This window comes from Diadema setosum, chromosome 8, assembly GCF_964275005.1.
Source record: "Diadema setosum chromosome 8, eeDiaSeto1, whole genome shotgun sequence".
NCBI lineage: Eukaryota > Metazoa > Echinodermata > Echinoidea > Diadematoida > Diadematidae > Diadema > Diadema setosum.
The window spans coordinates 25,648,659-25,669,073 of NC_092692.1; the positions used below are offsets into that span (position 1 = coordinate 25,648,659).

Here is a 20,415-nt window from a genome sequence, read left to right on the forward strand (position 1 = left end):
CTTTATTTTTCGAGTTGATAGCAAGTGGTTGCTCTGATATTACGAGAGGATTCTCGTTAAATGATATCCGAACGAAACTGCGATTGCTTCAGAGGTTGTACTTCCGGGGTCCTCCCCCTTCCTGCGACGCAGTTGCACGCTAAATGTTGATACTCTTTTGACCTCTGTTTACACGTGAGCGTGCAATTCGCTACTCCAGCTTGCTGCGCTGCATGCACTAGAATGCTGCTGCGCCGCCGGTTGGTAGCTAGTTACTGTACTAAAAATACACGCACGAGAATCCCGCGATCGAGACACAGGTAACATGGCAGCTTTACGTAGTATTTTGACTTCGGCAACTCGTGCCTTTATGGTGCCAGGCCTTAAGATTTCTGCCAGTCCAGCTGTGCATCAGTCATCGAATATTTGCAGATGTCTTTCGACAGGTAAGAAAGTGAAAAAAGTGAGAAACTAATGACATGTTGCATTCAAAAAGAGACTTGATGACTTGCGTTTTCTATACGCTGCAGCCCAGTCGATGTAAAAACGCGACTGGCATCTGGTCGACGGCGTCTGCCTGGTCGACGTCACGTCAGGCTACTGATAGGCCCTACCTTTGTTTGTTTGTTTCTTCATTTTGTATCTGAGAAGATGGCTGGATAGCCCATATAGGCCTACTAGTATTTCAGCTACACTAAGATGTGTTGCAGCAAAAGTTTTATTTGCTGCCTGTCAATCATTTAGCTAATGGCAATGCGTGCACGGGCCTATATTGAGGTAGGGCCTAGACCTATGCCTTGGTCCTACGGCTACGGTTTACAGTTGTGGCAAAAGATCCAGGGTCTTCCTCACTTAACGTTAAAGGGAAGGTAAACCCAAAGAGCAATGCGGATTGAGTGAAAGCAGCAACATTAGTAGAACACATCAGTGAAAGTTTGAGAAAAATCGGACAATCGATGCAAAAGTTATGAATGTTTAAAGTTTTGGTGTTGGAACCGCTGGATGAGGAGACTACTAGAGGATATGACGTATGAGTGGACAACAATACAAAGAAAATATAAAGGATATTCAACAAAAATTCACTTTTCTAGAATTATGAAAGACCAGTGGACCAACCGCTTTCAGAAAGCAGGGGGAATAATTGCTACCCTTAACATTATGTCAATATCAAGTTGATGGAATTTGTAATTTTCATGAAAAATGGATTTTTGTAGTATTTTCTTTATATTTTCTTGATATTGTAGTCCACTCATACGTCATAACCACTAGTAGTCTCCTCATCCAGCGGTTCCAACACCAAAACTTTAAAAATTCATGACTTTTGCATCGATTGTCCGATTTTCTTCAAACTTTCACTGATGTGTTCTACTAATGTTGCTGCTTTCACTCAATCCACATTGTTCTTGGGGTTTATCTTCCCTTTAAAGGGATCGTATACAATGTAGTTTTAGTTGAGACCTAATTTCAGGTTTCTAACAGCTTTTGGCGAGATAATGAGAAACCTTCCATGAGGAATTCAACGTTTATTTAATGAAAATTGGTTTTGAAATGGCTGAGATATGATATCCAAAACAGAGCAATTTTAATAGACCTTATGCATTGACGTCATCACTCGCTTGACAACCTCTCGCGGTGAAGGTAGCTGCATACAACCAACTCGTCGGACCTCAGCTTGAGTACGCAACCTGCACCTGGAACCCACATACCCAGAAAGACAGCCAGATCTTAGAAAACGTCCAGCGCCAAGCAGCCAGGTTCGTGTTCCATGATTACTCAAGGGAATCCAGTGTCACCCCCATGCTCTCTTCTCTCGGCTGGGATACACTACAGCATCGTCGCATCCTCCATCAAAGCGAGATGTTGTACAAGATCCACTATGGTTTTGTCAACATAACCATGCCAGAAGAAATCAGGATAGCACAAAATAACACAAGGAACCACAACCTGTCATACAGTACCTCCAACCATACTCCAGAGTCAACTGCCACCTCTACAGTTTTTACCCCAGAGCCATAAGAATTTGGAACACTCTCCCTGCCAAAGTAGTAACATCAGGTACTTTGATGACCTTTAGGAGTGCAGCCCTACCTGTCATTAGACAGATGGCACCGCCCCCTACTCTTAAGATGCTGTAATGAGAGGCACACCCGCACAGCACAGCCCCCTCCAGGACAGCGTCTTCGCTTTTGGGAGAGTACTCATTCAAGGTTCAAGGTTCAAGACGCCATCTTAGAGGGCAAGCGAAGTCCTTGACATCGCAGAGGCGTGCAGCTAGTTATGTGCTTTTCCTATGCGTGCTAGCGGCGATCGCCTCACTCGCCGCCAGTCCCCAGGCTAGTAGTGGCAGGTTTTTTTTTTACCATCAACAGAGATGCCAAGTTCCAAAAATTTCTATGCGTGAGATTTTCATGACTTGGCGTCTTCGGCGCGAGAGCATTCGCGCGAGCGAGTGAGCGAAGCGACCGAGTGGGGGAATCAGGAGCACGGTAGGGAGCTTTTTCAATTCTTAGCCGCCATAGTTTTGGTTGAGACCTAATATCAGGTTTCTAACATTTTTTTGTGAGATAATGTGAAACCTCTTATGGAATATGAAAGAGCATGTAATTCCATGAGGAATTCAATTTATTTGATGAAAATTGGTTTTTAGATGGCTGAGATATCCAAAAGAGAGTGATTCTAATAAGTGTGGGACGCACACTTTATTGCGATCGCTTTGTTTTACTTTGTTTTTGGATGTTTCAGTCAAACCCGATTTTCATCAAATAAACTTTGAATTCCTCTTACAGTGGTATGCTCTGTACTATTTCATAAGTGTTTTCTTAGTATCTCGCAAAAAGTTAAAAGCCCAATTCTCATCTCCACCAATGCTGTACTATCCCTTTAATGGTGTGATCTGGTGCATACTTAAGTGACTATTTTTAACTTATTTTGAAAGACAAAAGGGATATATACCTTCAATTGCAACTATCACGTTAATCCTTTGACCTATGCTCCCGATGCGTGAGAAAAAATGGTTGCCATGCGTGAGATCGTGAGACGGACCCTAAATGCGTGGGTCTCACGCAGAATGCGTGAGACTTGGTAGCTCTGCATCAAACAAGTTTGACATGACATGACACATTATGCAGCAATATTTGGGTAATTTTCTCACATTGTGCAATCGAAATACAGTAACTACAGAATTCCTAGGTTATATCGCAGAAATTTGTATCCATAGCGCAACATCGCCGTTCGCTGAATGTATGTCGCCATTTTGAATTTCATTAGCCAATCACATGTGAGGTACGTGTTTTAGTAAAAAAACACATAGAAATCTACCTCGCATGTGATTGGCTAATTAAACGGATTCGTAGGTTGATGAGCTGTTACGACCGCTGGTAGTTGCATATTTGTTCATGAAAATTGTGCCAAAATGTTGGATATATCATTAACCTGGTGAGTGCAATGCATACATCAAATGTCGATTTTGCTATACAAGTTTGAATTTCCCGATCTAGGGCTGTAGATTACATGCAATAGAAAAGACAGTAAAAGAAACACCGATGTTGTGTGTAAATGCCCATTGCCTCGCGTGTAAAAGCACGCTCTAGCAACGCATCGCTTGCCCTCTGAGGGAGGGCGCCCTTCAGTTGGTAAGACCGTGTGACGTCATATGCATAAGGTCTATAAAGTGTGGGACCCACAATCTATTACGGTCGCATTGTTTTACTTTGTTTTTTGATGTTTCAATCATTCCAAACCCGATTTTCATCAACTAAACTTTGAATTCCGGTTAAAATGGTATGCTCTGTACTACTTTAGAAGTGTTTTCTTGGTATTTCGCAAAAAGTTAAAAGCCCAATTCTCGTCTCCACCAAAAAAGACCATACTGTACCATCCCTTTAAACGAGTCCTAACTGGTTTAATAGTACTAGTAGATCCCAGGAGCTGGGATTGAATCCCCCATGCCATAGGCATAGATGCAAAGTCATACCTCACCACGACACAACGCTTGCATGTTGGTGTTAGGAACTTGTTTAATTCCCCAAACTGCCAGTTCGTTGGTGTCAACTATGTGTTGACACAGGAGTAGGACATAGCTACGTAGGGAATATTAAAAGCCAAAAGAACGCCTTCGCTTCAGATGATTAGGATTAGGCTAATAATAATACTAATAGAAATGGGAATTGATTTGTACATATATGGATGATGGACATGGACTGATAGAGCTTGCTGTCGAGTGGATTGATTTTATGATAATAATTGATACGCTGTATGATGAACCCAGATTTAAAATAATAATTAGGGCCTGGGGCCTAGAGTAAAAGCCCCAATTTTCGGCTGGCCTCCAAAATCCGGACACTCATCACTTATCACAAGCCAGCAAATTTGCACTGTCACAACACACGCATATCACGTCGTTTCACATACTGGCACACTCGTTCACCACGGGAAAGTGCCCGAGTCACCTCCAAAAATCCATCTAGAATTCCAAATTTTGCCGTCAAAAACGCAGAATCACTGCAACTTTTCCAAAGCGCGTGCGAATTAGGTCCCGTGGAAAGAATAGGGGTTTCTGGAAAAGCGCTAAAAATTGTAAAATTACGCCATTTTGTTGCAGGATTTTTCACTTATCGCAAGCTCAGAGTGTGATGGTATCCTCAAAAACTCAAAAGAAAAACAAAATCTCAGTGCGTGTTGATGCAGTGAATAAATGTACAGGGGCAGAGTGCAAAAGCAGAGTCACCAAAATTCGGACACGAACGGGCGCCCCAACGTCCCCGATGCAACCTTGCGCCAACAAGGTATGGCGCGCTCATTTTTCAGCGGCCTTGTATGCATATTGACATTGCACGCGTGTCCAAATTTTGAAGCGGCTGTCCGAATTTGGGGGAATTGACAAGGTGATAATATTTGGGGATTCTGTGAAATTTTATGATGTATTTAACGAAATCAATATTGGGAAAAAATAGTTTGATTATAACATACATTATTATAGATATGATTTTGTGGAGTATTATTTGAGTTGAATAAATATTGTAAAAAAGCTTAAGTGTCCGAAAATTGGGGGTTTTACTCTAGATCTAGTCTAAAATAGATTCCAGCCTAGGTTTACCCTACACTCAGTGCCACATCCAATATGTCCTGGCCAAATTAACCTACAGTGTATGTTAATGTAAGTAATCATGTTAGCCCCAATTCTTAAATGGGTGTACAAATCAAAATGCATGCAGTTAGACCTACATGTAACTAGATTGACAATACAAATATTGTCAGTCACAAGAAAACAATCTTGCAATTTCCCACACACTCATTACTCAACTTTAGTCCACAGAAATGTACTGTTGGGTTTGAAGCATTGATCTATGAACAGTACATAACAGGCAATAAATGTTTTAGTTACATTATTGTTGGATTAAAGTAAGTATAAGCAAGTCCACGTAGCATAGATCTTATGTATTTGTATACAATGGATTATCAAAAGACCGTACTATTGATAATACATGTAATTGGTTGCTACTTATCCAGGTACCTGGTATGTCAAAAAGACCACTTATTAATGCAGATAATGATAAACTGATAAATGCTTTTTGGCCTTGAATCTATGACTCGTGAGGTTATTTATTCCTCATGAAGGACTTGTGTCCTGATGAAACAGAATTGATATGCCTGAATCGCCTTTGTCTACTCAATGCCTTTATTCCAGGTCATACTGTTGTAAGCCCTCCTTTTACTGTATTCTACTCAGGCATCATAGTAATACTAAAGCTGATATCTCAGTATTTTCCTATTTCTGTCCTATTTAGATATTTAGCTAGGAAATGATTTGCATTTGAGAATGAATATCAAGAGTAAAAACTAAAATTATGTTGAAAATGCAATATATACATATTCAAGTGTACTTTAGCTGCAGTGGAAAAGTTGATTTATGTGCAATAAACTTTTTTGAGGTTTGTGAAATTCTAATAAGAAGTTGGTATAGAAACTATTTTGAATGTTTATGATCCATAATGTCATTTTTTTAGTTATCAGTTGCACACATTTATAACAGTTTTCAACTTTCAAATTCTGCAAATTTACAGACAGTACAAATGTCTTCTTGATATTCTCATTTCTGATGGCCACCTGGAGTTTCTGTTTTAAATACAAGTTTGTACATACAGGTGTATATTAAAAGAAGATTGTAGGTGTGCATGTCTGCATTATAATAGAAATCTCCAACAGATAGTCAGATAAGTTAGAGCATAATGGTAGATTTAATCATACATGTACTTTGCCAGTGCCTTGGAATAGATTGCACTGCATGAATGTATGCATGAGTATACTGAGGTCAAAGTGTAGGTCTGTATTCTAAAGTAGTCAGAAACCCCCTCTCTTCCATCATGTGCAACCTTTTCTACGCAACGACAGTAACTACATGTTGTGTTGTGAACCATGTTCAGGGGCTTACCAGAACATCCTCGTGGAGCATGTTGGTGAGAAGAAGAGTGTAGGCCTGATCCGGCTGAATCGACCCAAGGCCCTTAATGCCCTGTGTGATGCCCTCATGAACGAAGTGGCCCAGGCTCTGGAGGACTTTGAGGCAGACAAGACGGTGGGAGCCATAGTCCTCACAGGGAGTGAGAAGGCCTTTGCAGGTCAGCTGCTCTGAAATTCCTTCCATTTCACTTCATATCTAGTGTGATGGTTGTTGTGATTGTAACACAAACTGTAGGTTCTTTGCTTCACCATGAATCAGGTAATATCAATGTTCAGGGGTGGATCCAGAAATTCTGTGAAGGAGGGGAGGGGGGAGCGCAACTAATATTTCTGGTGCCATTTCCACGTTTCATTTCATTTTTTCTTTTTATTTCTTTTGTTTTTAATGAAAAATAAAGGGGGGCATGCGGCGGTTGCACCCCCCCCCCCCAAAGTTACAATTATGGTAACTTTGCCATTCAATGGTAACTACCATGGCAACAGTACTAGATAATGGATTAATTCACCCCCATCCCTACTGCTTCATGAACAGGAGAAAAATAAAGGGATTTCTTATTTTTTATGTGAACCATATGAGCTGCAGTGCTATAAAGCTTGAAGTTGAAGTGCATTCATATATATACCAGTATATGCAAATACTGTTGTCAATGTTAGCAAAATATGGAATTTAAATTACTTGAAACTTTTCTTTTTTTCTCTGTGCCATTGCATTATGGAAGCATGTATAAAATGATTTAGTGTTTGTAGTGATGATAGAATAGAATCTCTTCAGCCAACAAATGCCATGATACAAACGGGGGGTTATGGTTTTGGTTCGATTGTATTCTCTTCCTCAGCTGGGGCTGACATCAAGGAGATGTCATCAAGGACCTTCCAGGAAGTTTTGGGCGCCAACTTCTTGGCCAGTTGGAACAGACTCGCCACCACCAAGAAACCAACAATTGCTGCTGTCCATGGCTTTGCTGTAAGTCAGCTGTGGGGTATACTATCCTCACAGAAGAGACTTGGCATTGGAAAAGTTCACATTGCATGTGTTTTCCCTGAGAATGCTAGTGTTTGCTGGTGTTTAAATGTTCTGCTCATGCTGAGTTTAAGGCATCTGGTGTAACGTAATCATCATATTGAATTTTATATGAAAGACCTCCTCCCCATGACAAGAAAACAAAGTAAAATGCATGGAGGTCATATCAGCCTTTCATTCATTTCTGATCTTCAATTTGATATGCTATTAAAAGATATTATTTTGCTTCTGTGTCTTTGTAGATCACTGAAATGTGCAATATTGAGGGACTAGTGAGGTTTTGCATATAAAGACATATTGGTATTCAATTGAAATTGTCAAATATGAACTACATTGCCACCATTTAACAGTTTTTATGCCTCCGCCACGAAGTGGTGCCGGAGGCATTATGTTTTCGGGTTGTCCGTCCGTCCGTCCGTCCGTCCGTCCGTCCTTCCGTCCGTCCGTAATGAATTTTGTGGACAAGGTAACTATCGAAACCTGTTGAGGTATCCTCATGAAACTTGGCATGTATGTGTATTAGGGGGTGAAGTTGTGCCTATCAACTTTTGGGTGCACATGCTCAAGGTCAGAGGTCAAAAGGTCAAGGTCAAATACATAAAATTTCACTATTTCCACCATATCTATTGAATGCCTAAAGATATTTTCTTGAAACTTAGTGTATACATGTATTACCCAATTAAGATTCTCTGGTGAAAGTTTGGGTCATGAGGTCAAAGGTCAAAAGGTCAGGGTCAAATACATAAAATTTCACTATTTCCACCATATCTATTGAATGCCTGAAGATATTTTCTTGAAACTTAGTGTATACATGTATTACCCAATTAAGATTCTCTGGTGAAAGTTTGGGTCATGAGGTCAAAGGTCAAAAGGTCAAGTAAAAATATTAAAACTTCTTTTTTTTCTCCGTACCTTGGAAAATTGTTCAAGGTATCTTCATGGAACATAGTATATACATGTACTGACTGGAAGTGATTATCTAGAGAATGTAGGGTTCATGGGGTCAAAGGTCAAGTGCAAGACTTCAAAATTTTACTATTACCCTCATATTCATGCAATGCCAGCAGGGTTATTTTTTACACTTGGTGTATGCGTGTGTAACCTAATAGAAATTCTCTGGAAAGTTTTTTTTTTCTCTTTTTGCCTCAAAGGTCAAAAGGTCAAAGATCAAGTGAAAGTGCTGAACTAACTTTTTCCTCCATATCTCGGAAGTGGCTCAAGTTACCTTGAAACTTAGTACATTATGCATGTTCTACCTGAAAGTAATTATCTTATGAATTTTAGGGTCAAGGGCCAGATGAAAATGGTAACAATTTACTATTCAATTCAGAAATTGCACTTTTTCTCCACACCTGTACCTTGAAAATTACTCAGTGCCTAAATGTATGAATGGGTCAAAGTCAAGTTAAAGTCCTTAAATCCCTAGATACATACTCTCTTATTCATCCAATTAAACCTACGTCAAGGAAGGTGAACATTCAACACATTTGTGACAAACTTGTCATTCCAATATTTTGCCAATTTTGTGAAAAATGTAATCACACAGTGTCCACATGTACTATCTAGACCTATTGGGAAAATCATGCATTATGGCGGAGGCATACCAGTCGCCAAAGCGACATTTCTAGTTAAACATATTTTGCAATTAATATCATTGGCCAATTTAAAAGTGTTGTTTGCTGTATTTTGCATAAATTATTTTTTTGCTAGCTTGGAGGTGGCTGCGAGATTGCTATGATGTGTGACATCATCTATGCTGGAGAGAAGGCATCGTTTGGACAGCCAGAAATTCTCCTTGGGCTCATTCCAGGTGAAATAAAAAAAAAAAACAAAAAAAAAACAAAACACTTCATACAGAGATTTAGTTCAGAAAGTAGACAGGTGACTGATGAAAAAAAAAAAAAAAAAATTGCTAGCAACTTCCATTCTAACAAAGTCCTTGGGACTGACATTTTTCTTCTGTTACATCAAAATGTCATTATAACTGAACAGTAAAGTACACAAAGATATACACTGTATGATGATTTTATGACCAGGGCCCCGTTTTATCAAAAGATATAATCGATTATAAATTTCCTTACCTCACAGGCTGCCATAGACATATGACAGAATCAACTATATAATCAATTGAAACTCTTCATAAAACAGGGCCCTGACTTTGTACTGTGTTGTATCAAAGATATTGCTATAACTGTGTTTGTTATAACTGGAGTGCACAGTACTTGTCTCTAATGGTCAGCAAGATGCATGTTACCCATCAGTGTGAGATGTTTGCATTGCACTAATTTGTAGAAGGGATTAGGATTCCATTGAGATTTAGAGTTTTGAAGTCAGGCAAGGAAATGCGCCTTTAGGGCAGAATATACCAAGCTTTAAAGCTGCAGATGTGCTGGTAATTTAAGCAAGGCTTTCCTTCTTCTTTGACTGAGATAGGTGGGACAGGGTGATCTTGTTTCATGATGATTATTTGTGAATGAGGGAGAATGTTGCCATTTTTATGCCTCCGCCACGAAGTGGTGCCGGAGGCGTTATTGCAGATAGAATCGGACACAAGGAACTGGACTTTGTCCATACTGTGATGAATGAATTCTTCATGTATTTCTGCAGTTGTAAACTAGTTCCGTCGCAACATGTTGCTAGCATGCAGCTAGAAAATGGCTTTTGGCTGTTTTAACAAGTCCTCCGCACCCCCTATAACTAATATGTTCTATCTCAGAAGCACAGAGTGCATTACCTGGTACGTAATTGATGTAATATATCTGGCTATTTGAGTGATTTTGATCAGCTTGTTCTTTGCATTGTTAAAGACTTTTGTTTTAGCTTATATCTTTGTGGTTGTTGACTTAACATCGCATCTTAGGTGAAGCCTGAAGAAATGTTCTCTCTCTCACTTAACATTTTTGAGTAGTATGAAAATGAGTTTCTGAGAAACAATTCCCCCCTCAAATGGCTATCATAAGCATAATAACAATACATTTCTTATTGTATAACCCCAGCTCAACAGGTTCTATGCCCAGAACTTTTATTACAATTACAAAGTCTGCCATCATATAATGAGTAAAGGTGCCCACTTTAGATGCTAGCCATCTAGCTCCCCTGTGCACTATTATTGTTGCAGACTTGTGATTTATATATGAGGTCTTGTTATTTCTACAGGAGCTGGAGGCACACAGAGATTGCCCAGAGCTGTGGGGAAGTCTCTTGCCATGGAGATGGTACTTGGTGGTGACAGGATTACAGCACAACAAGCCCTCCAGGCAGGTAAAGTGAATCAAATCATTTTTGGTTTAGAGTAAACTTTATGGGGTGAACATCCTCCTGGATATTTGTCTTTTGAAAAGAACCCTTTTCTAGATGTTTGTCAAGAAAAAGTTTCATGCTTATTTTTTTATTTTTTTTTTGTCAGCCTAAATGTAAACTCAAAGTATGTTTCTCTGTGACATGTGTCTCAATTGATGTTTGAGCACATGTGGGCAGAAGGTGTTTTCCAAATGATTTTAGGTATTCATTTGTATTCTGAATACTTTCACCTCCAACACAAGATCAAGGATCAGAGCAGATGCCCATCATGATGTTGTATTCACTACCACTATAGTCTGAATTAATGCCTCTGTACTCATGTATGTAATCATATGTGACCCGCTACAACAAAAGGATCCTAAAGTTGCTGACGGCCGAGCCAAGAAAATCGAGTTTGAAGTCACATCATCAAAATTAGTCAAAACAATCGGATTTCTGTTTTTGGCATAATTTTGTAGTCTAATGTTTTGTCCATCATCTGCCGAAATTTCGAAGCTAAATGATTACAGGAAAGGCAAGAAATTAGCGTTTTTCTGGGCCATGATTTTTCTGACTTTCAATGTAAGAGAAACATGTCCGAAGATTTGGATTTAGCGCCGCAGCTAGACTCCGCCCCTAGCAACGACGGAGCGATCTTATTGGTCAGTGCATGGCATCCTGATTACCGATTGGTCGTGCATAGACCGCTGGCGCTAAGCTTGACTGAACGTGGCGGAGGTCGCTAGGAGCGTGCCTTCTATTGTCAGGCGGTGAAAACTGTCTCGGCTCCCCATGACCATGATAGCGTCGGACGGACAACTATGAAGGCGTTTTTCTCGAAACTGATTTCCTCAACCACTTGACATGCGCTGATAAAATCATCAATATCCCCGCAACCGAGTACTTTTCTTGGTTGTGCTACATATGAAATTAAAGTAGAAGAGTACGGGAAGAATATCATGCCATTTTCGGAAAATCGTCCTCCCCTGACTTTCGGATCCTTTTGTTGTAGCGGGTCACATATAGAACGTTGTATCTCTGATTGACAGGCAATGGTGTTTGTGATACAGCTGTCGCATGGAATGTTGTTTGCAGCTAGCGTTCAGCGAAGGAGACTCATTTTCCATCTGATATCCTGACCCGCTAAACAGTTTTCGAAATCTGTTTTAGAGACATGATTACAAATGCATTCTGTCATGAATATCGACCCATCCTTCCAGGTGTGAGAAATGGCATGAGGATATAGAATCTCTCCCTTCGAGGCATTTGTATGATAGTAACTGGTGTTTTACTGCACTTTACTATCGATGAACATATATTAACCTTTCAAGTGTACAGTAGATACATTAATATGTATTATGAGAAATTAACAAAATTAGTAGTTTTCTGAAATATTCGCCAACATTGTTTGACCAACATTTCCATCAGCATTTGTCCTCTGCTCTGCAATAAATATGTGTTTCACCTGCAATACAATCCAGGACTTCATTAGCAGATGCTTTTCTTGTGGCTTACCTTGGTAGCTTTCTGTAGCTGAGATTGCATTGATTGATCTTTATAATTGTACAAACCAATGCAGAATTAGATTAGATGATTAATGATTATACATTCTTTCCACAAAATATAATTCTTTCTTTGCTCTTAAATTATTGATGCGGCCAGAAAGAAAGATGGCGAAATTTGGGTATTTGTTTTAATGTAATTACGTTACTGCCGTGAACTGGCTTTCACACAACTAGTAATGCCTCTGCTCAGTAAGCAGCAGGTGGTGGGTTCATTTCCAAGGTGGATACTTCATCAGAGATTCCTATTTATGATTGCACACCCTGTGCAAGTTTAGATACAGTAAATGAATGGGTAAATGAATGCATGGATAAATAAGTAAATAAGTGAATAAATAATTCAATTGTTATTGAAGTGAATAACAAAAAGATCCTATTTCATTCATTGTAGGTCTTGTGAGCAAGGTCTACAAGACAGAAGAGCTGCTTGACAAAGCTATAGAGTTGGCAGACAAGATCAGCAGGAATTCCAAGCTGATCAATGCTCTGTGCAAGGAGGCCATCCTCACCGGCTATGACGTGACCCTGAGTGAAGGGATGCACTTTGAGAAGAGGCTCTTCCATGCTTGCTTCGGAACGGTGAGTCCGTACAAGGCATACCAAAATTGATCAAAGCAAATCAGTCAGATCAGGGTCCCGTTTCATGAAGCTTGTTATCAGTGGCAGCTGCCACATTTCTATGAAGTATTTGCTCTTAACCAATCAGATGCAAGGATTTCAGTAAATTATAACAACTATGAAAACTTGTCACTGATAACAAGTTTTATGAAACGGGGCCCAAACCAGCTTCAAAGTCATTCAAGCCACTGTTGAGCCGGGATATTTTCTGTAACTGTAGCCAGAGTTGGAAGATGAAAATACTGCTTTTTGTTGTGCATCATGAAAGGGCAAAAGCCAAGCTGTCTACTCTAAAAGAGTACATGTAGTTCAAAATTCCAAAGATATCGCTGAGAATTCATTATTTCTGAATTGAAACCAATAGGAAAACAGTTCACATTCCATTCATCACAAAGACCATTCTCTGTATATTGTATAAAACTTCAGTATTTTTCAAACCCACAAATCCAAACCGCGCTTATGTGATTCAGATATGTGCACTCTTATTCATTTGACCAAAACACCTCTACGAAACCTCCAAATTAATGTGCAAATGATATTTGCAACTTTCCATGTAATTTACTTCCTTTTGCTGCATCAGGTACTGTTCTTCTTGATGTCAATATGAAATGAAACAATTCTTTCTCTGAAGAGTGTAAACAAGCTTTTAAATTATTAGATTTAGTGTGTTTATGCCTTCTGCATGCCTCATGCATGACATTTTGTTCTGATATATTCATGCATGTGGCAATGTTTGCTCATTATGTCATTATATGCAACCCACTAGGAAAACATGTTGAAAATTGAGTTTAAAACACATCAAATCTAATCAAATTATTTAAAAGTACATAGTCATCTGTTCATATCTGGTATGTTTTTCACGTCAATGTATCTTGATATCATCATACTTGTACAGTGCTTTTGATGTAATCATAATTCCCAGTGGCATTGTAAAATTCCGTAACCGTTCAGTTGCATATCTTCCAGAACTGTGAGGCTTTGTTAGTAGTGACTGCTATTTTGAACATCACATTTTAATGCCTGTACTTCATTTCTTTCAGAATGACTCACGAGAGGGCATGGGTGCTTTTGTGGAGAAGAGGCCAGCTAACTTCAAGGATGAATGAAATAAGCCTGATCTTCGAGGTGCGGACGAAGTCAAGCAAAGATTGCGCAGATTCGTAGGAATGGGGTTGATGTCATCCATACTTTGAGATGAATATTTTTGAAAACTGTTCGCTGTTTGATGGTGATATAAAGGTAATGTATGGGGATGCAAAAGTTTTTTTACTTGCTGTGCAAGACGACTGTACAAAACACAAATTATGTTAAATCTTTACTTGTGTGGAATCAATACACCTAGTAATCGTAATAAATTTCATAATTTTTGTGTGATCCTCTGGGCATGTCTTCCTTCTGTCCAACATGTGGCAACTCTGTATTCATAATTATGTCAATGATACATATTCCCAAACTATGCTGGGTGCAGATTTACAAGACAGTGAAATCCCATTCTGGTGACATCAGGTATAAAGAGGGTGTTGTGGTAGAACCATATTCATTCAGTGTTGTTGCTGGGAAATTAATGCTCATATTATGAACTCAATGTAACGCATTATCATGTACTGTATACGCCATATTTTTTGCGAGTCTAAATTTTCGCGAATTGTGAATTCCTGACGATATTGCGAGTGGTTAAATTGGCAATCGTGGAGTCCTGCACCGAACAGAGAAACACACATGCGCACGTCACATTCACATCGGGATCAGAGTCAATATTTTCATGTGTCTTTAATTTCCCGAATAGCACCTGATTTGCAAAATTCGCGAAAATAAAAACCATGCAAAATATTCATCGTATACAGTATTTAGAATTGTTGTTAATGATCTGAGACATTTAACTTTCCATACAAATAAAGAAAGGTAAACGCTTGGCGGACTGTCACACGTGATGATTGTTTTGGATTCCCTCCAAATAGACTGTGAATTGGTTGCATCAGTATTGTAGAAATGACAAATTGCAATGTACTAAATCCTGCAGTAACATTATTTGTGTCACTCCAGTCTGTACTGTGGTCAGCTTTTCAACTAGGGTGCAGCATTTGCTGGTATGTTAAATATCTGTGTCATGAAACGTGCTGTGATGTTGTCCTGTAATGCTTTAAGGGCACTCTGATTTTTGGTGCAGGGGAAACTCGGTATAACGAACACTGCTATAACGAGATATCATCGGTTATTACGAGGAAATTTTCCCGGTCCCAAATTTCCTTCCACACAAGTCTATGTAAAATGCTACTCTTATAGCGAGATCGGCTATAACGAAATAACTGCTATAACGAGATGAATTTTGTGATTTCCAAACAAAGTAAAACATAGCCAATCAAACCTATTATAGCGAGATAAAGCAAAATGTCCTCGGGTAAAGCTTTACTTCGCCTGTGCTATCATGTTACGAGATTGTAAAGCTGGATGCGCCAAAAACTGTCTTGTACACACATATTTTCTTCAGTGCACTCCAGCTACATCTGTAGCACCGCATGTTGTACGTGTATGTGTGTGTGTGCGCACTGATACATGTAGAAAATGTGGTGGGGCGGCCGTAAGTATACATGACATCATCATGACGTTTAGCAGGTGTGAGGCCATCTGATGCTGTGATTGGCTTTCTAAGTAGGGAATTCCCCATCTTCACACACATGCAGTCATAATGTACACAGAATGTGTCACATACACACACAGCTTTGTGCAAACCATACTCGTACACCCTACCATAACCACATACCAATCCACAGACGATCTTGACACAATCGCAAGCTATATAAATTTACAAATTCAAACATCTACAATTAATAAGAAACACATTCTACATATTGGATTTCATTGCGAAAAACATCTTCTTACCCATAAAGGCGAGTAATTCCCTCACACACATTACCAAGTTATCACTATTGATTGAAAGGTGATGGGTAGTCCCACATGTGAAAATTAATGTCTTTATGTTATGTTTATTTTATGCCTACTGATATAACGAGACATCGGCTATAACGAGGAAAATGACTCGGTCCCCACCATCTTGTTATATCGAGTTTCCCCTGTACTCTGATCTGGTATTCTGATTTTTAATCATAATGCATATTTCTGTTTTTTTTTTTTTTTTTCAGTCAAAAATTTTAAACTGAAAGTATTCACCAAAACCTGCATTTTTAGCCAATAGTCTATTCGAAAACTGGCACTACATTGTACCAATTAAAGCCAACATGCTGATGACAATGTCATTTAAGTGTTTAAAAAACTTCATGGAAATTCTAGAAGGCAATTTTCATTGACATGAATGTGCTTGATACAACATACCCTTGGAAGTTGATGTGAGTTAAAGTGTTGAGTTTGTATGTGTGCTTACGTTAACATTTATTGCTTCAAGCAATCAGCTTAATGTCTGTAAACCAGAGAGTGGCTACCCAAAGAAACTAGTACAAAGTACATAGAGATAAATCGAGTTCTCTGCATCAGGGTAGTGCTCTTAAAACCTGGGTAAGCAGTAACCATGCCTAGATAGGAGAATGGAGACAAGTACATACAAAGACATATACCAGTGGCGGATCCAGACGGGGGGAACACCGGATGTGCACCCCCTCTTTATTTTTTTGTAAAAATAAAAGAAATAAAGAGAAAAGAAATGGGGGGGGGGGGCGTGTGCCCCCTTTAATTTTGTAAAGGTGCCTCCCCTTTACGCAATTCCTGGATCTGCCCCTGCACACAACAACAACTACAATATCACCCCATTTAAAATGGCCAAAAAAAATAAAAAAATATGTGTACCGTGTCACCACAAAAAAAAAAGAGGCATACACATACAGTTAAGATGTGCCAGAATACATCAGTTTATTTCAAGGTGTAATTCATTTTAATCATGAAAGACAGATGTTTCAGTAAGTGCTTTGTCATTTCAGTTTGCTAATAAAGTATGCAATGTATTCTGTAAACTCTACTACCTTGCCTTCTTTGTGTGTATTCATTTTTACAATTCATTTTAGTCCATGTGTAGCTGTACCTGATATGTTGCCCATGGCAGGTATACACTGTTTTGTCAATAGGAGGGTTTACCTAGCATGAGTTTACATGATTTTTGCTTTTTTCCATACATCCAGCATGGTCCAGTCAGAATGTCCAGGCAAGCTGTTATTCAGTGAAAGACATGCCATATTTTGCAACGGAAAGTTTCTTCTAAAATTATGAGCTAACATTGCAATCTGGGTGTTATTTTTTATTCTAAGCTGTATTTTTTGTAGCCTAATAATTGCTGGCCAGTTACATGGCAGAGCCAAGTCGTCTAGCTAGCTGTTGTGATTTTGTAGTACAAATGTACATGCTATTGCATACGTGATCACAATCTCAGAGCTCGTTTTGCAAGATAGTAACTGCAGTCCATGGATGACTTTTTTTCTTCACATGCTAGGCTCTTGATCACCCACTGATTTCCCTTGTGTGTGTCAGGGTGTGTGTTTGTGTGTGTTATTAGAAGGGTCTTTGTGCGAATATTCTGTGTTTTTCATTTTGAGTGCAATTCATACACAAGTTTGGAAATTTACTGTGATTTGATATAGGGATGCTGCACTTTGATCTTCATTTCAATTTAGTTACCAAGTTGAAAAATCTAAAATGAACACAATATTATAACTTGCATGTTTCTTTAAAAAAAAACAACAACAAAAACACAAATGCTTATGTCATTCAGGTCTATTGCATATTGTTGACTTCTCGAGGACAACATACAAAGTACACTCGGGGGAGGGGTGTAATAAACTAGACACAAAACCTACTTCATAGCTTACATTCATTACCCATAATATGTTCTGTGAAATGAATGCATGTGTAAATAAATTGATGAATAAGTAACTGCCTATCAATTCCTGTACAGTGTATTTGTATTTATTTCATACCAACACAAAGATGACCTGATATTCTATTAATAGTTTTTCAACAAACCAGAGAATTTGTTTGGCGTTCTAAATATTTTGAGTGAGGGGATGTCATTCTGTTGGTTTTTTGCAACTTTTTTGTACAGCTGTGCAATGGAATTTGTGTCTCATCTATTAAAAGCAAAAACCCCTTCCAGATACACAATACCTTGTACAAGTTATACAACATCTCGCAACTCTTTCCTCAGGCCTTCGGGCTACAAGTAATAGTTACGTACGTGCCGAGGGAAAATTATGTACAAAATGACTGATGAAGAGAACTACAGCTGCTTATTGAAATTACGCAAAGATGAATGAATGAATGAATCAATCAATAAATAGATAATAAATAAGTAAATAAATAAATAAATAAATAAATAAGTAAGTAATAGAATTACCCATTTTAAACAGTTTTTATCAATAGGCACTGCATGGCTTAATTCATGAAAGATTATTGGGTTTCTTAGAGATCTGCGTGCTGGCTAATAACATGTCAATATACATAAACGTGTCACTTACAGGTATGATACTGTAGATTACTATACATTGTACAGTGGACCCTCGGTACAACAAACACTCATCATATCAAGCTCCCCTGGTAACAAATTTATTTTGCTGCAATTTTCTGTCTTTCTATTGCATGTTATGTCAAACATAGACATGAAAAATTTTCGATAAAACAAATTGATTTCCTGGATTCCAAGGAATTGGTCATAACGAGAGTCCACTGTGATACATATTTCTTAGATAAAGTCTCTCAGATTATAATTATTTACACTGCATACCTATTATGCCTACACAATAATTTCTTCTCCTATCAATACCTATGGTATGAAGCGCAGATTCAGAGTTCGCTTGAACTAGCTTAAAATATTCAAAATTTGCCAACGTGATAGGAATAATAATTGCAAAATTTGATGACCACTATGTACAAGCGACTTTGTGAACGCATATTAACCCTAACTTACCGGGGGGGGGGCATAATGCCCCCCCCCCTCGACGAATTCCGCAACCATTCCGCCGCGCAAAATTTTTTGACCGCGCCGCTCGCTGATTTTTTACTTTCAAGTCTCGCGCAACTTTTGAGACCAAATTTGTTGCGCCCGGGCATACCGTTCCGAAGCCACGCCACTTCAAAAAATTTTCGTCAACCCCAAAATTGCTCAAAAAAATGATTTTGTGTACAAAGTCAATACAAATTGTGTTTTTTCAATTAATTCATATAAAGATTCATATTTTTAATTTTAATGGCTGAAATAAATTTATTTTAGTATAATTATGCTTCTACAGATGCGTATGACAAATTCTGCTGGAAAAAAAAACAAAAGTTCAAAAAAACAAAGAAATTAAAAAAATGATAAAACAATAAAAAACATAAGAAATTAATTTTGATACTGATTTTTTTTTTTACGCACAAATGTTCGGAATGTCACTAGGAATATTTACACCAAAAAATCAGCATTCCATAAGCTTTTATAAGCCAATTACAGACGAAAATGAAGTTTTTTGCATATATTTGCATAATTAATTAATTTGAAAGAAAAAATGCAAATTTTTTGAAAATTTAACTTAACAGTCTTATAGATTACTTCCGGCTTTATGTTCATGCAAAATTTTGCGGCGATCGTGCGATCAACGGCCGAGATCTGAAGGGGGGCCCTAATGCTTCCCCCCCCCCCCTCCAGGAATTCAAGCTTGCTAAATAGCCCAGGTAAGTTAGGGTTAAGTTGGCATTAGAGGGTGTTTCACAAAGATGCCCTTCAGTCTTGACTTAAATCGCTCTCAAGCTCTGAATGGCCATCACTGCCCAAATGAAATATGAAAATTTCCCCGAAGTATGTACAATAATTGTATGACAACGGTCCAGAGGCATGATCAGCCAGCCATAAACCAAATCCAACGCAAGTCGAACTTAGTCTTTGTGAAACACGCCCCGAAAAGACACATTCGGCTGGCTATGATAGCATTTGAATATATTTTTTACAGGGCTACTGATATCCTTCTAATAGTAAAGCTTATTCTAAAGATTTTTATAAGACTTTGTGATATAAAGTGATAATTTGTGCGACCATACTAAGGCAAAATGTTATGCAAAAAAAAAAAACCAAAAAAACAACCTACGAATAATCAATGCACTGCATACACCAATGTTCTAGAATACGCTCGGTTATTCTTTCCTTTGATATATCTCCCTCCGTGGTTACGAAATCATTATATTACGGACCTTCTTCTGTCGTGCGTTCTCAATGTCCTTCTGCACCATCGCCTCGAAGGAGTTGAGCCCGTCGCGGCTCCCCAGGCTGGCTTTGCTCCCGATCGCCCCTCCCTTCACATTCTCGCCGTAATTCTTGATGACGTAAGTAATGAGCTGGTCGACGCGCTTCTCAATGGTCGACATCATGTCCTCGTACGTGGGTCCGTCTTCCTCTGTAGGAACAAATAGGCATCGAAATCGATGAACTCACAGGAGCACATAGTATTTGATTAATGTGTCAATGCCACTCCGATTTCTAAGCTTTAAATGAATATTATATAATTCAAACTAAATGTTAATGGACAT

The 20,415-nt window shown here is 38.7% G+C and overlaps 2 protein-coding genes across 2 annotated transcripts in view; one reads left to right on the top strand and one right to left on the bottom strand.

Annotated features, from left to right (window-relative positions):
- The first annotated feature begins 279 nt into the window (after positions 1 to 279).
- On the top strand, positions 280 to 14,946 carry LOC140231420 (enoyl-CoA hydratase, mitochondrial-like). Its single transcript, XM_072311544.1, has 7 exons — positions 280 to 425; positions 6,402 to 6,596; positions 7,275 to 7,402; positions 9,170 to 9,269; positions 10,616 to 10,720; positions 12,692 to 12,879; positions 13,959 to 14,946. The coding sequence occupies exons 1-7, from the start codon at positions 305 to 307 to the stop codon at positions 14,022 to 14,024; spliced, it is 903 nt and encodes a 300-aa protein (XP_072167645.1). The 5' UTR covers positions 280 to 304; the 3' UTR covers positions 14,025 to 14,946.
- Positions 14,947 to 20,055: 5,109 nt separating this feature from the next.
- The window catches only part of LOC140232165 (polycystin family receptor for egg jelly-like), a 61,017-nt gene continuing 60,657 nt past the window's right edge, over positions 20,056 to 20,415 (bottom strand). Inside the window, exon 31 of the mRNA XM_072312306.1 lies at positions 20,056 to 20,282. Coding sequence (XP_072168407.1) covers positions 20,056 to 20,282 — 227 coding nt within the window. The remainder of the gene's footprint in view (positions 20,283 to 20,415) is intronic.

Coding starts and splice junctions, on each gene's coding strand:
- LOC140231420 (XM_072311544.1), top strand. CDS start 305: ATGGCAGCTTTACGTAGTATTTTGACTTCGGCAACTCGTGCCTTTATG. Junction 6,597..7,274: donor GAGTGAGAAGGCCTTTGCAG/GTCAGCTGCTCT, acceptor TCTCTTCCTCAG/CTGGGGCTGACATCAAGGAG. Junction 9,270..10,615: donor TCTCCTTGGGCTCATTCCAG/GTGAAATAAAAA, acceptor TTATTTCTACAG/GAGCTGGAGGCACACAGAGA.